At 40.5% G+C, this 19,214-nt stretch overlaps 1 protein-coding gene and 1 pseudogene across 1 annotated transcript; both read right to left on the bottom strand.

The window, feature by feature from the left end:
* LOC135085810 (putative fatty acyl-CoA reductase CG5065) overlaps positions 1–19,214 on the bottom strand; it is a 94,350-nt pseudogene that overhangs the window by 60,817 nt on the left and 14,319 nt on the right.
* LOC135085591 (uncharacterized) lies at positions 794–11,298 on the bottom strand. Its single transcript, XM_063980363.1, has 3 exons — positions 11,155–11,298; positions 2,193–6,080; positions 794–1,786 (listed from the first exon to the last, which is right to left on the bottom strand). Exons 1-3 carry the CDS (start codon positions 11,296–11,298, stop codon positions 917–919), a joined length of 4,902 nt encoding a protein of 1,633 aa, XP_063836433.1. The 3' UTR covers positions 794–916.

The following is a 19,214-nucleotide window of genomic DNA, read 5'->3' as shown; positions in this document are numbered from 1 at the left end:
ATTAACAGTGCACATAAATAGTCTTTTCAAACGTCCCTATGAAACTATGTGGTTTGACAATGAATGAGTTCGTATTTGCATCTCGCTCGCACAAGCGAGATGTCGGCAAGTGCGACAAAGACAGATGTATTGGTGGTTATCTATGGTGTATACTTAACAGATTCAAAATTGTCACGTGATTTAAGAAGGCGACTGAGTTTCTTTCGCCACTTCTCAGCATCAGCCCATATGTTGTCCTGAAGTGGTGGTAGGGCAAGCTATATTTGGGACGTGTATAAGTGCCCTGAAAATGGCCTACACTAATAAGGAAATTGATATATCTTTCTCCCTTCTTACAGTAATTTGCAAGCAATGTTTCGCCTTTTTAGAATCATTCATTCAAACCACATAGTTGTTTATTAAATCTAACAGCAAACATTGATTGCTGACCGTTAATCAAATACTGTTGCTGACATTTTGGTATAATTTTAATTTGCTGACATTTTGGTATAATTTTCATTTGCTGACATTTTTGTATAATTTTAATTTAGCAACATTTACATTTGATATTTTTATGTAAAAAAATACGTGTATACCCAGTGCCTATGTTTAATTAAATTCGTTTTGGTAGCATCATTATTTAAAAGAGTAAAATTTTAAAATCATTGGCATCACTAACACTGGAGGAATTTTCACTGACAACACATAGAAAGCACTTTTATTGCCATCCCAATAAAAACAAGTTGCAGAGGCAAGTCAATCTATGACGTTTTTGTCTTAGGAATTTAATTAATTATACAAAATTCTTTACAGACAATCTTTGTCTGAATATAAGTACATTTTTATCGCACACTGGATTTTTAATGAACTTCTGAATAGTTTACCAAACAGCGATGTTATACAAAATGTCAGCACAGCAAGCCTACATCTAACTTAGCTATAAGTCGGGCAAGCACGCCTGTTCGAACAGACACAGCACTTTGTGTATCAACTCATACTGTTCCGAGTTCTGAACCATCCCGCCTCGATTCAAACGCATGTTGCACACTATACCGAGAACGTCAACCTTTTGTTCGTTCGTCAACTGCTTTATACCGTTCAGGATTGCGATCAGGCATCCCGTACGGCCTATGCCAGCTGAACAATGGATTATGGCAGGAGGAGATTGCTGTTCTACAGAAAAATCCAACGGAGTGTCCACACTCACTTTCACTTCACATGGTAAGGTTTGGGCTTCAAGCGGAGGAAACACAAACTTAGAGCTCGGCTTTGGACTATCGTTACACTTGCACAATTCGTCACTCTGATCGTCGTCCTGATCGAAATCGTACGTATTGTCTTTCAAAACGTCGAGACTTAAATTCAACAGCGCATTCACGTCTTTAGGACACTTATGATCCGCCCAATTGTGGAACCAATAATGGTACACCGTCACACTTTCACTGTCACTTTTCGTTTTCACTTGGTACCGAACGTCTAACTTTCTAATAGTATACCCGGGTTTTTTGATCATCCCACAGTTTTTGATTAAGAAATTGTTTTTCAATGTGCACTCTTCGAAGTACGCGTTTTCGGAATATTCTGGTCCTTCGAACACGATTTCTTCGTTGAGCTCGAGAGGGAAGTATTTTTCGCACTTCTGTCGGTTGTTCTCGATGAAGTTGGTGAGCATGACTATTTTCTGGACGGAGGCGGCGGCGGAGGCGTGGTCGCAGCAGTTCTGGTGCACCATGAGCCAGAAGTCGTATATGGTATTCTGGAGCGGCCCCTGCGTGGCTATGTAGCTGTTTTTGGAGTACTCGTGGCCCTGGAATGTTAAAATAACCGTCGGTTAATAATATAATTTTAATTACTTCAAAATAGCAGTTGGTTAAAGTTCTGTCTCCTTCCTAAAGTTGCTGTGCCCTAACTGGGCCCACATTGTATAACTCCCTAAATTGTAAGACCTAATGTGAATGCTAATGTGGTTATGCAATAAACGAGTATTGGGTTAATTGTTTAATTTTTAAGGTCTTTCCTGAATAGTGTCCAATGCGTTTCACATTCACCTGAAGAAATTACAATATCATCGAAATATACTTTGTAAGAAGCATAATATTATTAGTTATTTTTTCGAAGACATTATTTACAAATCTAGACCTCACAAGTTCTCAACACAAGTCAAAAACCATAATGCTAATTGTCAAAATAATGTAATTAATATTCCAACATACCTTAATGAAATTGGCGTTGATATATCCCTCACAGGAACCCGCGTCGCCTCTCAAGATAAACCGCGAATGTTCGTTGGGCAGGATCGTCTTATACCTGTTCTTTGGATGAGACCCTGACACTATTGGCTTCTCCTGAAAATTTGTCGGCATATCCCAGAACTCCTGGTGCAAATTCCGCAGTAACATCTTTTGGTATTCCGAGCAAGGTTGCACCGGAAGGTCGGGTATCACCATTTGGGGGTTATCCTTGGCCATATCCTCAACCTTGTTGGTACAGCAATGCTGCCCTTCAGTGGAACTGTGGCATTTGACTTTGGAATACCCGTTTTGGAAGACGTCATTCAAATCTCTCAATTGCTGCCGAGAGAGGACACTTGACGCGTTTTGAAGGTGTTGCATATTGGCTAAATACAATCTGAAGTCTTCAGACGTGCTTTGTGGACTTAAAGGCTTAGTGGTTATGTTTCTAGTGAATCCAGCTTGACAATTCGGATCCTCCTGTCTTCCAAAAGCGTATATAATCTCATTCTCCTGATCTCCACAGACATACGTCAAGTTTTGAGGGTAGTCCGGTTCTGTATAAGACGTAGACCATAAGTTGTCGTGCGAACCGAATCCAACACATTTTTCTGAAGAGCGTAAGCGCGTTCTGTTTTTGTATGACTTGGGAATTAAGTTTTCTGTGCTCAAAGATTTTCGGTGCTTATCTCTATGAGGCAGTTCTTTTAACGAACTGTCGATTAAAGTTTCATCAATCTCAAGGTCTCTCGGCTCCTGTTGTTCTTGCGGTTGAATGTTGAGCGTCAAAGATGTATTAGAGCTGCGTCTTTCTAAAATACCTTTCCGAGGTTCTGTTGGAGGGTTGTCTATACTGTAGTTACTGTTGTATCGACTCAAATTACACGTGGATCCGTTGAGGTTATAGTTCGAAATGCTGAGTCCTTTATTTACTGATAGCTGAGGATTCGAATTGTTGATATTTAATGTTAGGGAGGTGTTTGAGCTTCGGCGTTCTAGAAGGCCTTTCTTTTGGCCGGATTTGGCGTCCTTATTCAGAGAAGTGTTGCTAGAATGGCGGCTGAGCGTGTTTGAAGAGTGAATATTCAATGTCAGACTGTTATTCGATCCGCGACGCTGTAAAAGGCAGTTTTTAGAACCCTCACCAGACACATTTGTGTTTGAAGAACAAATCACTCTAGTGGCAGGCGCCAAATGTTCAGCATTTGCCAAAGACGCGTTCGAATCTCGTCTTTCCAAAGATAATTTCTTTTGGCGGTTGTCAGAATTGAGACTGAAGTTTGATATACTGGTTCGGACTGTAGCCAAATTGTGGCACGAAGCACCCGCACTGCTTAAAGAACAGTTAGACGATTGCAGACTGTGTGCGCTCAGCATAAGGCTCTGATTGGAATTCCGCCTGTGCAGCTTCTTTCCAAACTTCTCATCTTCCGCACTGGGTTCAAAATCATCTGAGGGCACACCCTCTGGTAACGTCTTCAAGTTTGTACTGGACACGCTCAAATTCTGTTTGTAATTCAACAAATTCGACCCTAACGTTTGTCCTGAATCCATATGGTATCTATTGTCTGTTCCTGATATATTGATTTCTGGTCTTTCCATGTCCGAAACGTTCTCTTCGAATGAGCCCATAGTACGGGAACCCAATCGGGACGGACCAGGTTGATACAGCATCAGTGTCGCGTGGTTCTCTCTTAGATATATCCCGCTGTCCTGACCCTTCATATAAAGACGCCTCTGCTCAGCTGAAGACTGGATGGAGTTATACCCCATCTTGCCACCAGAGAAATCAGGCTTTACATTCTTCTGCGCTAATATTCTTTTAAGTTGCCTTTTAGGCGTGTTAGGAACTGATACAGAATTCTGAGGAACATCCAATGTTTTCTTCTGAGGTAACGATAGGTTCACCGTCTCCGAGGAATCCAAAGACGTCGCTTTTACTTTCAACGTCGGCGTCTTAACTTTCTTCTCTTCCGCGTCTGTGTAAAGTTTCTCAAACTCCAACAACTCTTTCTCCAATTCACTGTCGCGTTTCGTCAAATCTATTGTTAGGTTTCGCAAGTTCTTCCCTTTGCGTTTCGTTTGCGTTTCGGCAGGAGTCGTTGCGCCTTCCTCGGACGTTACGGTAATCTCGAATTCTTTAGGGGAGAATCTAGGCATGTCTATAAACGACTGCGTGTCTGAACTTTGTCTGAGACACTTCTTTTGTTTAAGATCAGGAGATTTAGGTTCTTCTTCTTCGGATGTTTTGTCTTTCGCTTCCTCCTCGAATTTGAACACAGGTCTGTCTCTGGGAGGCGATCTAGGATACTCCTCGCCTCCTCTCCTCTCCATACTCTCACACGATGTACTAATATCCTGATTTTTATACGCCTCGTTCATCTGATCTTTCATTTGCTTAGCTATAGGTAGACCTAGATTCTGTTCTATTATTTTAGCATTGTCAGAGTCGAGAGAAATAGATTTTAACCTCTGTCGTCTCATTTGTGCTGAATTCGAATGCGTTGGCGTTAACTCGTTTTTATCGACTTCGAGCTTTGTCTCCACTTGCAGAGAAGCTATTTTGGCACAGCAGTCGACCACATCTTTGTCGATCAGTTCTTTGTCTTCCATAGCTTTGTTGTCGTCGCATTTCGTAATGTTTAGTTCGATATTCTTATAGTTCGTGTCGCAACTGTTATGTCTCCTGTATTTCTTGACTTCTTTATCCGCTGGGGGCGTGAATCTTTCCCTTTCTATGGAATTCCTCCCTCCGTACTTCTTGGGTCTAGGGGAAGCTCTCGCTATGTCTTCGGAAAGTGCGATTTGTTCGAATGTGAAATAATTCTCCTTATTGCAAATATGTACTTTGGGGCTGGGTTTGGCGCTTAGTAATATTCTAGGTGAACTGGGCTTCTCGAAGCCGTTTCTGTTCAAATTACTACCTAAGGTTCTTGGCGATTGAGGAACTTCTGCATCTCTAGGCGTTTCGGGAAAGAATTTCGGAGATCTAACAGTGTCGTAGTAGACCGATTTAGGGGAAGGCTCAGCGAAGAACATGGGAGAAACGGTTTCGGGGGGAGTGAAGAATCTCGGGGAGCTGATACTGTCAGCGAATATCTTTGGTGAGAAGTCGAATTTGGGGGCCGAAGATTTCTCTTTAGCTGAGCTGCACTCTAATATTCTCGGGCTGTTCTGCATTTCCAATCGTTCCTGCTGACCTTCTAATAGAGGGTTTTCGTTCACACTGCACATGTTTAACCTGGTGCTGACCGATCGGAACCTCCTAAGGTTTCCTGGAGACTCCTGGCCTCTGTCTCCTGGATCTTTGGGCGACGCCATATCGCCCGTCTCTTTCTTGGTCTCGTCCTCCAGTTTTTTGACTGCTTCCGGCTCGAAGCCGAACACCTCGTTATCAGACTTGGCACTACTCGGGAAAGGGGATTTGTCGTCTTTCTCCAAAGACGGGGATCGGGTCGCGCTGTATTTCTTCGCGCGGGATTCCTGCGTCAATTCCGCGCCCAATTCCGAGTTGACGATTTGGGCTAACGGTCTCGGGATAGTAGAGGAATACTTGCAGTCTAATGACCTTTTATGAAGCCACTGTTCTGGCAGCGGTAGTTTGGGGATGCCTTTAAACTCTGAGGAGGTCGAGGGTTGGTTTTGGGGCGGGTTAGGAGATGAAGAGGAAGTGGTAGGAGCAGCGTTGTCTCCTTGAGCGATCGTGGTTTGCGTGGAGTTGTTTACTATTATGATCTGGGGCGGGGTAGTGGGGCGGTCGTTAGGGGGCGCTCCGGTGAGGGCGAGGCGGACGAGGGGGGCGGCGCGCGGGCGCGGGACGCGGGCGAGGCGCGGCGCGCGCGCCAGCGGCTCCCAGCGAACTACGTGCACCTGGAATGAGAGAACAAAACTGGTTCATAATTATGTACAAGTTTTATTGTTTTCATGGCTTCATTTGTTGCTCAATCCTATTTTTTTTTTAATGGCAACCAAACCTCTCTGGGAGGTTTATTTCTGCCAATGTCGAGTAAAAATTGACATAGGGGGCATTTCACGCGAAGCGGACAGCGAAAATCAAGTCAGGTTTTGGATTTTGTTCATATTTGGATTAAATGTACTGCTATATAATCTGAATGGATGTGCATCATTATATTTTTTTATGAAGCTTAGTTTATTTTTTATGAGCGTTCAAAAAATTGGTAAAATTTTAGGAACAGATTTTTCTGAAGCTATTACTGCTATTATTACATTTGATTAAAAACAATCTGACTATTGGACTTTTGAGAATAAATAACTGTGTTTCTTACTATTTACTACAAATTTGAAATTTCTTTTTTGTTCACATAGAAAACCGGAAGTAAAGTTTTAAAATCGAATTTTACAAAACTTCGGTATTTTTAAATTTTTTTATTTTTATTTTAAAACATACCTAGTAGTCTATAAATAACGTGTGTAAAGTTGTAGAATGGAGTCTGTATTGGTTTTTGATTTAGACGCAGTACAGTGCGAGCGCGCCGCAATGAGCGTCATACTGGCTATCGACATTTGACTACTGTATAAGAATTATTTGTTCGAAAACAACTGAAACGTTAATATTGTTGCATGCATACTCTTATACAATTATAATTTTGACTCGGCGAACTTCGTACCGTCTAACAGACAATGATTGTTGGCATTGAGATGGTATTACGTCGCAGACCACCCACAACTTATTGGATAATACTATTGAAACATTACCCTTCTTTTTGGGTAGTCGGGATATGTTAGTCCGGGGTGCCAGTTAACTTCATGCCAAATTTCATTAAAATCTGTTCAGCCGTTCTTTGTTTTATACATAAAACAAAGTCGTGTTAGTTACAAGATTTATAAGTCAAGTACGGTTCGGCAGATTTTGATGAAATTTGATATGGAGGTAGCGAGCCAACTACCTAAAAAAGAAGAATTATGTTTTTAGTGCATTATTCAATAAGATGTGATGTGGGTAGTCCGCGACGTAATACGCACCATCTCAATGCCAACAATCATTGTCTGTTAGACGGTACGAAGTTCGCCGAGTCAAAATTATAATTGTTTAAGAGTATGCATGCAACAATATTAACGTTTCAGTTGTTTTCGAACAAATATTTTTTATACAGTAGCCAAATGTCGATAGCCAGTATGACGCTCATTGCGGCGCGCTCGCACTGTACTGCGTCTAAATCAAAAACCAATACAGACTCCATTCTACAACTTTACACACGTTATTTATAGACTACTAGGTATGTTTTAAAATAAAAATAAAAAAAATTAAAAATACCGAAGTTTTGTAAAATTCGATTTTAAAACTTTACTTCCGGTTTTCTATGTGAACAAAAAAGAAATTTCAAAGGATGATGGGCACAAATGTATGGAAAGTGGTACCCGCTCCAATAGCCATAACCAATATATATTTTAAAAGGCCTTTAGATGTAGGAAAATGTCTGCTATGGGGCCAGTTCTAATTCACGTTTTGAAAGCAGTAATTCCACTAAGTATTATAATGAAAGTATAACACAATCATCCATGTATACGAGTATTTATTATGACTACAATCTATTAATATAACTAAAAGAAGCATTGAAAAGGAAAGGATTATACCTACGATGAACTACCCAAGCTATTAGCCCTTTATTCGCTTTCATCTTCATCATCATGATCATGTTAGCCATAGGACGTCCAGTTGAACATAGGCCTCCCCCAATGATTTCCACAATGGCCGGTTGGTGGCGGCCTGCATCCAGCGCCTTCCCGCTACCTTTATGAGGTCGTCGATCCATCTTGTGGGTGGACTTATTGGGTCTTGTGGGTTTATTCGCTTTAGCAACCCATAATAAAACCCTTAAGAAGTAATAAAACTTTAACCCCTTTATTAATAAAAGTTACACCCTAGTTGAACTCTGGCTTAAATTGTCATTTAGTATGGAAATGTCATTTTAATCCAAGGTTCTTCCTAGGTGTAACTTTTTATTAATAAGGGGGCAGTACTTCTTTAAATAAAAATATTTATTTCACAATTATCCCCATCAATAATTATAGAGTTAAGGAAGGATGCTGGAGCAGTAAACCCTTCCTGCCTCGCATAACCTAAGTACCATACGATGGACACGTATGATACTTCTTCTTCTTCTTCCTCGGTCCCTCACTGATGAGGATCGCGACCACAGATAGTGTTCCTCCACAGACTGCGGTCATAAGCTGTGTGGACCGCACGATGCAAACTCCCGCCCACCGTCTTCCTCACCGCGCCCGACCATCTCGTCGGTGCCCTGCCCCGAGCGCGTCCCCCTTCATACTGTATGATACTTAGGTTACACAAAAAGTATCTTTATCTTCGAACGCAACCAGATCTGAGGCTGGTGGCCATAGTAAATGTTATTCGTCTTGGTAAGACCTTTCAAATGACACTACAAATATAACTATTGGAGCCGGGTACCATTCTGCAAAAAAGTATGTGTATCTTCGTACACAACCAGATCTGAGGCTGGTGGCCATAGTAAAAGTTGTTCATCTTGGTGAGACCTTTCAAACGATACTAGACACGTATCTATTGGAGCCGGGTACCATTTTGCCCATTGTCCTTTATAGTAAATAGTAAGAAACACAGTTATTTATTCTCAAAAGTCCAATAGTCAGATTGTTTTTAATCAAATGTAATAATAGCAGTAATAGCTTCAGAAAAATCTGTTCCTAAAATTTTACCAATTTTTTGAACGCTCATAAAAAATAAACTAAGCTTCCTAAAAAAATTATAATGATGCACATCCATTCAGGTCATATAGCAGTACATTTAATCCAAATATGAACAAAATCCAAAACCTGACTTGATTTTCACTGTCCGCTTCGCGTGAAATGCCCCATAGTTATCAATAGAACGTGGGTGTTTCAGTTCTATTGATTTTTCATGGATGCCGTGGAGTTTAGTGTGCCCGTAAGCAGATTTCAAGACGCCACCGGGTCCAAAGCGGGTTGTTCATACGACAACCCACTCGACACTCGATGCGCGCTCAAATTCGAAGTATTTCAATGTTTTTTATAATTTATCACTTCACTGCACTTTAGAACACAAAATAACACCAAAGGACATCATCCATTTTGGTCCAAAATCAAAAGTGCCGGCCAAAAAATAAAAGTGCTGTATTCTGATAGAATACGTCCGCCTTAGCATTTATTACTATGGCACCAAAGCTGTAGCACCACTGTGCATCGTAGTATTTGAGCTCTAAAAATATATGAAACGACTGACTTTGATCTCAAATACTACGATGCACAGTGGTGCTACAGCTTTGGTGTCATAGTAACAAATACTAAGGCGGACGTATTCTGTCAGAATACAGCACTTTTTTTTTTATTGGCCGACATTTTTGATTTTGAACAAAAAATGTATGAATCGTCGATGAATTTTAGATCTCAAATACTCGACGCACAGTGGTGCTACAGCTTTGGTGCCATAGTAACAAATGCTAAGGCGGACGTATTCTGTCAGAAGACAGCACTTTTTGTTATTGGCCGACACTTTTGATTTTGAACAAAAAATGTATGAATCGTCGATGAATTTTAGATCTCAAATACTCGACGCATAGTGGTGCTACAGCTTTGGTGCCATAGTAACAAATGCTAAGGCGGACGTATTCTGTCAGAACACAGCACTTTTTTTTTTATTGGCCGACACTTTTGATTTTGAACAAAAAATGTATGAATAATCGATGACTTTTAGATCTCTAATACTCGACGCACAGTGGAGCTACGGCTTTGGTGCCATAGTAACAAATGCTAAGGCAGACGTATTCTGTCAGAATACAACACTTTTTTTTGTTGGCCGGCACTTTTGATTTTGGACCAAAAATATATGAAACGTGGATGATGTCCTTTGTACACTAAAGTCCATTAAATAATAAATTGAAACCATTAAAACAGATCGACCATGCTTCCCGTTCAACTACCCTCCACGGAATCTGCTCAATTCTATGTTTTTCCAATCGATGAAGTTGTGCTTAAGTGGAGGGGGCTAAAAATTTACCCCAATAATAGAGTATTTTTGCGGTTCTACAGTTATATCTCGTAATGAACTTACAATATCAAAAGCAGTTGCAAACCATTTAGCTATATGCCAAAATAGTGGTCAAATTCGAATAAATATTTTTGATTTAATTCTGCATAGAATAATAATATGATACTTCAAGCCGGATCAGTGTAAATAGTACTTCGAGCCAATTAAACCTAGGTGCCTTTAGCAGTAAGCGTACCTGAGAGTGCTTAACGGATCACGCGGCGGCAAATCAGGTCGGCGGATCAACTCGAATGGTTCTTCGAGCCCCAAATCAGTATTAATGGTCCTACGAGCCGGATCAGCGTATATGGTCCTTTGAGGTGGGTCAATCCTTGAAACTAGACCCAAGCCAAAAGTGCATAATGGGTTACCTGAGCGTGCTTAGTGTCACGCGGCTAAATATGATTCTTCGAGCCGGATCAGCGTAAATGCTTCTTATAACCCCGGATCAGCGTAAATAGTTCTTGTATCCCCGGATTGGTGTTAATGGTCCTTCGAGTCGGATCGACCGGAGAGACTGTGTATTTTGCAAGTGTACCTGAGCGTGCTTGAAGGGTCGCGTAGCATCAATCCGAGGGTCTAGGTCCAAGCCTGAAGCAAGCATCTATCTTTACGAGACATTCCTGAGCGTGCTTGGAGGGTCGCATCGTCGCACGTCGAGCCCCAGATCAGTGTTAATGGTCCTTTGAGCCGGATCAGCGTAAATGGTCCTTTGAGCCGGATCAATCCTAGAAACTAGATCCAACTAGAATCCAACAGTGCATAATGGGTTACCTAAGCGTGCTTGGGGCAGGGTGCACGGCAGGCGGCGCCTGGTGTGTCACTAGTACCTGAGCGTGCTTGGGGGGATGGTCCTTCGAGCCGGATTAATCTTAGAGACTATATCTTTAGCAACTGTACCTGAGCGTGCTTGTGCGCCCTCTCGCGGCAGGCGGCGCGCACGGCCGCGGCAAGCAGCAGCAGCGCCGCGGCCGCCAGCGCGCCGCACCACCAGCCCGCCTCCGCGCCCCACATGCCCCGCGCCTCACATCTGTCGAGGGCCATACTGGGTCAGGTTTGCGTACACTTAGCTAGTCTGAAGGGAAGCAGAAAACGCTATGTAATTTACTTTACTTTGTCCCTACAATCGCTTGCAAATCATCAGTCTGTTTAAAATGTGACGAATTTTTTGGTCTTTCGCGCCTCACATCTGTCGAGGGCCATACCGGGTCATTCGTTGTTCTATGTTCGCGAAATCTTTGCCAAGGGGAAGCAGAAAATGCCATGTACATAATTTGTTTTGTTTACGCTTACGGAAAAGGCTATGTAATTTAAGTACATCATCTACAGTCGCTTGAAAATCGTTTTCCTAATAAAGAAAAAAAAATAGATCAATAGCCATAAAATGTCGAATTTTTTAGTCTTGCAGCTTGCAAATCATCTACAAAATTAAGATTTTTTTTTTCAATTTGATCTCCGCGTTCTACATACTCCGCGCCTCACATCTGTCGAGGACCATACTGTCAGGTTTGCGTACACTTAGCTAGTCTGAAGGGAAGCAGAAAATGCATTGTAATTTACTTTGTCCCTGCAGTCGCTTGCGAATCTATCAATATGCTACAAAAATTACAAATTTTCTTATATCTGCGCCCCACATGCCCTGCACCTCTCATTTGTCTCCACAAATTAGAGGTGCAGGGCAGGGTGAGGGCCATACTGGGTCAGGATCATTCGTTGTTTAATAATCGCTTAGCTAGGGGAAACCAAAGATACTAAATGTATAAACTTTAACTAGTTTCTACAGTTACTTGCAAATCAAATTGATCTCCGCGTTCTATATGCCCCGCGCCTCACATTTGTCGAGGGCCATACTGGGTCATTCGTTGCTCTATGTTCGCGATAAGTTTACTAATCGCTTAGCTGGGGAAAGCAAAAGATGCTTAATAGTTAGTTGGAAGGGAAGCAGAAAACACTGTAATTTCCTTCATCAATCAATATGCTACAAAATAACGAATTTTCTCAATAGATTTCCGCGCCCCACATCTGTTGAGGGCTATACTATGTCAGATTGGTGTTCTACTTGTATATCGACCGCGAAACCTTTGCTTATTGTTTGTCTGAAGAGACGCAGAAAACGCGTTGTAATTTTCTTTTTATCTACAGTTACTTGCAAATCAATATGTTACAAAATTACTAGTTTTCTTAATTTATATCTAGGCAACACTTGCCCTGCACCTCACATCTATCGGCGAGGGCCCTAGACTGTTATACTCCTATGTGACTATGTCGATCGCGAAAACTTTGCTAATTGCTTAGCTTGTCTCTACAATCGCTTGCAAATCATCAATTTGCTACAAAATTACTATTTTTCTTATATCTGCTCTCCACATGCACCGCGATTCACATCTGTCGAGAGTCATACTGGGTCAGGGTCATTCGTTGTTCTAGGTTCGCGAAATCTTTGCCAAGGGGAAGCAACTAATTTCCTTAGTCTACAATAGCTTGAAAATCAATTGACATAATCTGCTATAAAATGAAGAATTTTCTCAATTGATCTCCGTGCCCCACATCTTTCGAGGGACATACTGTCACGTTTGCGTACCTACACTTTGTTAAAGGGAAGCAAAAGATCTCTTCACTTTAATATTTATCAATATGCTACAAAATGACAAATTTTCTCAATAGATCGCGCGCCTGATACGTGTAAATCAGCCTTTAAGGGGCACCAAAAACATCTATAGGTAAATAGGTATGGTACGATTTCGAGTGAAGTCAAACTGAAGAAAGAATGCAACAACCATCTATATTCGATCACGTAATCACGTATACGCAATGTAAATTATTTAAAACGTGTTAACACGCACAAAAATACAATCACGTTCATTGCACTAATTTATATGCTATTTCCAACGTCTTAGGCACATATTACTAAATACAGAGCCACTGTCTTAGGTCGTATGAATAATTTTTATTTTATCGTGAATCCAGATAAGAATAAAATAACACGGGGATATATCGCCAAATGCGTCAACCCTTCACTATCACAAAACACAAATGATGAAACAAAAGGAGCTTTTCTCTAAATAATCTTCCATCCCCCATTGGCGCCTACTCAGTCATATCCCACGTGTTTTCATCCCCACGCTCTGCTCGGTCACGCAAAGGGCTTGAAGCCCCTGCTTATGAATCATTTATTATGACTAGTAAAGAACCGCGGATTCGCCCACATAGGGTTCGCTCTGTCACAGTCACAGAAAGTCTTATGCCCGTTTTCACCATCAATCCCTAATTTTTAGTGACCCCTATGGCAACACATAATAGGAATTTTGTTTTCAAAGGGATCACTTTTTAGGGATTGATGGTGAAAACGAGCTGTCTCTCTGTCTGTCTTGCTTTCACGCCTAAACCACTGAACCGATTTTTATAAAATTTGCCATAGAGATAGTTTGAGTCTCGGGATAGGACATAGGATAGTTTTTATCCCGGTTTTTGAAACAGGGACGCACGCGACAAAGTTTTCCCGTGACAGACAAAATTCCACACGGGCGAAGCCGCGGGCGGAAAAGCAAATAAACTACTTTTAGAGATATTTCTTCTTTCAAGAGGGTTCCTTTAAAAATATGTAATTTGATTAGTGGTCTGTGCCAATTTCTTAATTCTAGTTTCTACAGAAGACATCTTGTAAGATGTTAAGCCATAACTGTATTAATCATATCTTTTGTCCATTAAGCATGTCATCAATGACTCCATTGCAACTTTCAGCTTTCGTGATTCACTTTCAAGGTTTTTCAAAGTTGGTCCAATGATGTTTATTTCTTTTTTTAGTTTCTTTGTGAACACTACGAAATGATGACGAAGCAAGACAATGTCGACATACTAGATGTGACAGCTCATCCAAAAATAACTGGGGGGATAAAAGAGGGGCTTAAGTATGAGCAACCCCATACCTTTTATGGTAAGGTATATGAAAATTCTCATGACGCAATGCAAAAGATATTAAGCTATGAAAAAGTAAAGTAACCGTGCGATGTGGAAGTCATTGGGGGAGGCCTATGTTCAGCAGTGGACGTCCTGTGGCTGAAATGATGATGATGAATAAAATAACATACATTAGGGCTTTAGATTCTATGATGAATGATAAATTAATAATTTCAAAAACCCTTACACAAAATGCTTAAGTGAAATCTTGGGTGATATTTTCTCCCACACAGTTTGACCTAAAACTATTTACTGTAGATGGAGATTTAACTGTAAAGGTTCTTACTCTTTGTTTAATCAATTATTAATTTAATTTATTACTTGCGAAAACAATAAATCTCATGAGGCACACACATCTGGACCGACGATCAGGTGAAGGTCGCGGGAGGTGCCTGGATGCGAGCGGCGTAGGACCGGTCTTTATGGAAATCCTTGGGGGAGGCCTTTGTCCAGCAGTGGACGTCTTTCGGCTGGAACGAACGAACGAACGAACTTTACACAAACATGTAGTCACAACTGTTTATACAAATATGTGGGAAGAAGCTACAAAAAACTTATCATGACAATGACGATGCACACGCGATGACGGTGCCGTATGATACGTCACCGTGACGTCACGATGACGTCACGGAGTCAACGGCCTTTGCGAGCTCAAGGGTCTTATCTCAGCCTCGAGCGATATTCAAGCGATTCGATCGATAAATCGAAGGTTTCGACAGCTTGTGATATTTTTCATAAATTAGGCAACAAGTGCTATCTAGAAGTAGATATCAAACAAAACTGTATAATTCATGATAATAAATTAAATACAATAATTACACTATTTTTCTCTACTGTGTGCCTTTCATACCTAAGTGTATTAACATACTTCCTACTAATATTATAAATACGCAAGTTTGGATGTTTGTTACTCTTTCACGCAAAAAGTACTGAACGAATTTTGACGAAACTTTCCAGTATTAATGTTTATAACCCAGAATAACATACATAAGGTTATAATTTATGACGATCTGTGACAAACTAAATTTCACGAACTAGCAAAAGCCTCTTAAGTATTTTTATCCCTAAAAAAATCTATTTTAAACCAACTCTTATGTATAATTTTTACTAACCCTTGGAAATACGTAGTCCGAAATAAAAAAATAAAAAGAATTTGATTGGATATACGCGGCTGACGTCATGACCCGATCGGCCGGTGCACTCGTGACCCAGTATTGGAGCCTCGGAGCCTGGCTCTCTAAGTAGGTCACGGGGTATCATACACCGCCCTACCTGTTGCGCCTTGGGCGGTGTTCAAAAATATTTTTATGCATTTTCATGGTAAATAAATATACAACTGCACGCAGGAAGATTTAATGAAAACTACTGAAAACGCCTTTACGAAGTCGAATCAGAAATGAAGAGATCCGTAAACGAACTATAGCCCGACGGATTAGAAAGCTGAAGTGGCAATGGGCAGGGCACATAGTACACAGAACTGACAGCCGATGGGGCACCATGGTTCTGGAGTGGAGGCCACGTACTGGAAAGCGCAGCGTAGGAGGTCCACCTACAAGGTGGACTGACGACAATAAAGGTAGCGGGAAGGCGCTGGATGCAGGCCGCCGCCAACCGGCCATTGTGGAAATCATTGGGAGAGGCCTATGTTCAGCAGTGGACGTCCTATGGCTGAGATGATGATGATGACTGAAAACGCCACTCTTGTTGCCGAGTTTTGGGCTGACACTGTATAGGTTTGTTGTCGACACGATAAGAAGAAGAATATACAAAAAAAATCCTGAATGCTTGGACGTATTTTGGAGGCGTACGAATACTTTAACTTAATGCATGTCATATAAGTAAGGGTGTTGTACAAGTTTCTTGCGCTGCTTCTTCTCAGCACATTATTTTGTGACACCATCACCGGCCTAAAATATTATCCTGAGCAATGGTAGGGTTTAAATGGGACTCATAACAGCGCTTTTACAAGCGCAAAAAGGCCTAATCCTAAAAAAAATACTTTATAACTTTTTAATTTCGAGTGCTTTAAAAATAAACCCCCTACCTAGTTTTTTCGAAGGTCTGATTGAATCATTTTAATTCATTTTAAATGTCTCTGACAGGTTATTAAGACACCGTGGAATGGTGGTCTGAAGAATTGACCAGTTGACACCACCAATCAATTGACACAATTTTTAAGAGCTGTCCAAACGCGGAACTTATGAAGTCACTGTTCGTCATCTCAATTTAACTGTTTATTGATTTTAAACTCAATTGACTACTTATTAGTTTAAGTACATAGGTAATTTGATCTAATAATTAAGTGTAGGTATATTTTAACGTTCCATATTCAATAGGTTATCATCATCATCATCATTTCAGCCATAGGACGTCCACTGCTGAACATAGGCCTCCCCCAATGATTTCCATGTTGATCGATTGGTAGCGGCCTGCGTCCAGCACCTTCCTGATACCTTTATGATGTCGTCGGTGCACCTTATGGGTGGACGTCCAATAGGTAATCTTGTACAATACTTAGTACCTAATGAATGAACCGTTCACTTTAAAGTTCACACATGGCCGATGTTACTGACCTTGCATTCTGAAGAAGAATCAGTGCTGGATTAGCCATTGGGCTAAGCAATTAAATTAAGCAACTGCCCCAAAAAAAAAATTGCTAGACTTTCACGCCTAAACCTCTGGACCGATTATGATGACATTTGGCATAGAGAGTTTGTGATAAATACGTTAATTATTTTTTCTAAAGACAGATGTAGGCACAGGTGTCGATTACTTGGAGCTTCAGGTAGGGCAGGTGACCCGGTTTTGGCCATTTTAAGAATTTTTTAGACTTTGAGGCTATATCATTTTACAGTTTTTGTTATCACGGACTTATTTCTTGTAAAAAGTGATTAAATATATTTAGATCTAGCCTAAGGATACATTTTTTTTATAATGATTCAATGGAAAAATAATCCTGTAGAAAAGAAAAAGAAATGGGAATTTGTGCCATTTTTGGCCAGCTTTACCCCATTTCTGGCCACAGTCATGTGCCAGTTCTGGCCATCAAAATTCATAAAAAAAAAAACAAAAACTACCCGACGGATTTTAACGAAACTTGGTACAATTATTTTTCATACTCCTGGGCAGGTTATAGTATACTTAGGAATTCCCACGGGATTGGGAATTAGCGGGAAAATCCTTTTGTATGAAAAATCTAAACTGCTTAAGTTAGACGCTTCAAATTTGGTATGTAAAGGAATTCCCTAAATTCCCACGGGAACGGGAATTCCCGGGAAAATCCTTTTGTATGAAAAATCTAAACTGCTTAAGTTAGACGCTTGAAATTTGGTATGTAGGTACCTTAGTAAACTTAAAGCTTAGTTACAAGGAATTCCCGAAATTCCCACGGGAAAGGGAATTCGCGGGAAAACCCTTTTGTATGAAAAATCTAAACCGCTTAAGTTAGACGCTTGAAATTTTGCATGCAGGTACCTTAGTAAACTTAAAGCTTAGTTACAACAGGATATTGCAAAATTCCCACGGGAACGGGAGTTAGCGGGAAAAAACATTTGTACGAAAAAATATAAACCGCGTAAGATAGATGAAGGGGGTAAAACGGGATCCACGCGTACGAAGTCGTGGGCGGCCGCTAGTATGAAATATAATATCTCAGCTTGAATTGAAATGATAATTAAGGAGATCAACATTAACCTATAGTATAAGTTTATGCGGTTAGTACTGGAACAATTTTCTTTTCACAACACCGATTTTTTTAGTATTTGGTTTCGATGGAGGCATTATAATCGTAACTCTGAAAATGAATCGATTACTTATATCAAAATAGCTAAGTAATTAAATTGAAAAATCACGATAAAAACTAAATGGCCAAAAGTGGGGTTCTTCGTGCACCACTTTTGGCCAGTCATGTGGCCAAAGATGGGAAAATTCGTTCATTCTGGCTCCATTAGTGGCCACCTCTCATAAACCCACTTAATAAACAAATAGCGATAAAATATCATTAGTACCACTTAGACAGTGTATTCTTTATTAAGGATTAACATAAACATTAAAAAAAATAAGAAGGATTTAGAAAATAATGATTGTTTACTCACCCGCTCGCCTTAGCCTTTTTGCTAAGACTTAAAACAATTCACGCTTCTCAAAAAGTAATGACTTGTTGGATTGAAGTGAAGCTTGACACATCAAAGCTGTTAACGCTATCAGTGTTGCTAATATTAGATATTTTTATTCCCGTAAACCATAGAGTAATATATTAGTCTTTGCCTTAGTTATAACGATTTGAAGTTCTAAATGGCCACAAAGGGGTCGGTGGCCACAACCGGGTCACTTGCCCTACTCACATACCCGTATTCACAAACGATACTTGCTTATGTGTACGCACAGCGTTGAATAGAGCTGTGATTGGTTCGTGTGTCACCCTGTGCGTTCACGCGCACTGAGACCTGATAGAAATGTTTGTGAATACGCGCCTTAATCCGGTACTGCGTCCAATCATAGGCTACAGACAGATAAATGAAAATAATTGATGTTCAAAAGATAAAGGAAAAATATTCAAGGCGACTTTTTATTTCGCAAGTAAATATTATCGTGGATTAGCGGCCTTAACTAAACGAAAAGTATTTGTAAACTAACCTTCTATTAATAGCGGCAATCGCCTGAACATTTTAAACTTAATCTCGACTATTTTAAAGTCTATAATCGAGTGGCAATGAGTCAGCCATCGGATTTGATATGCCGGTGCCAAAAATTTTGCATGAATGAAGTCGATGCCTTCATAGTGTTGGTTAGTTCGATCTATTGAGAAAAAAGCGGTAAAAATAGATAGAAAAATACTGAAGTCTGCGTAAACAACAGTGGCAATGGCCAATACAAATTAATTTAAGCACTACAAGTCATGTGAGTGAATCCTCTACGTGGGAAATGATGTTTTAGGCCCAGAAAAGACGGCGCAACGCGACTACAACGAAACTGTTGACCAACCAGTTTGAAACCGGTTTGAA

This window comes from Ostrinia nubilalis, chromosome 29 (assembly GCF_963855985.1).
Source record: "Ostrinia nubilalis chromosome 29, ilOstNubi1.1, whole genome shotgun sequence".
NCBI lineage: Eukaryota > Metazoa > Arthropoda > Insecta > Lepidoptera > Crambidae > Ostrinia > Ostrinia nubilalis.
The sequence above is the reverse complement of the archived record's forward strand: the minus strand, read 5'-3'. Positions and strand labels throughout refer to the sequence as shown.

Bases quoted from the DNA above. Each gene is read 5' to 3' on its own strand.
- LOC135085591 (XM_063980363.1), bottom strand. From the start codon at position 11,298: ATGGCCCTCGACAGATGTGAGGCGCGGGGCATGTGGGGCGCGGAGGCG. The intron at 6,081-11,154 runs GTACAGTTGCTA...CTCTCATTCCAG, and splicing joins GGGCGCACAAGCACGCTCAG to GTGCACGTAGTTCGCTGGGA. The intron at 1,787-2,192 runs GTATGTTGGAAT...TTAACATTCCAG, and splicing joins TCAACGCCAATTTCATTAAG to GGCCACGAGTACTCCAAAAA.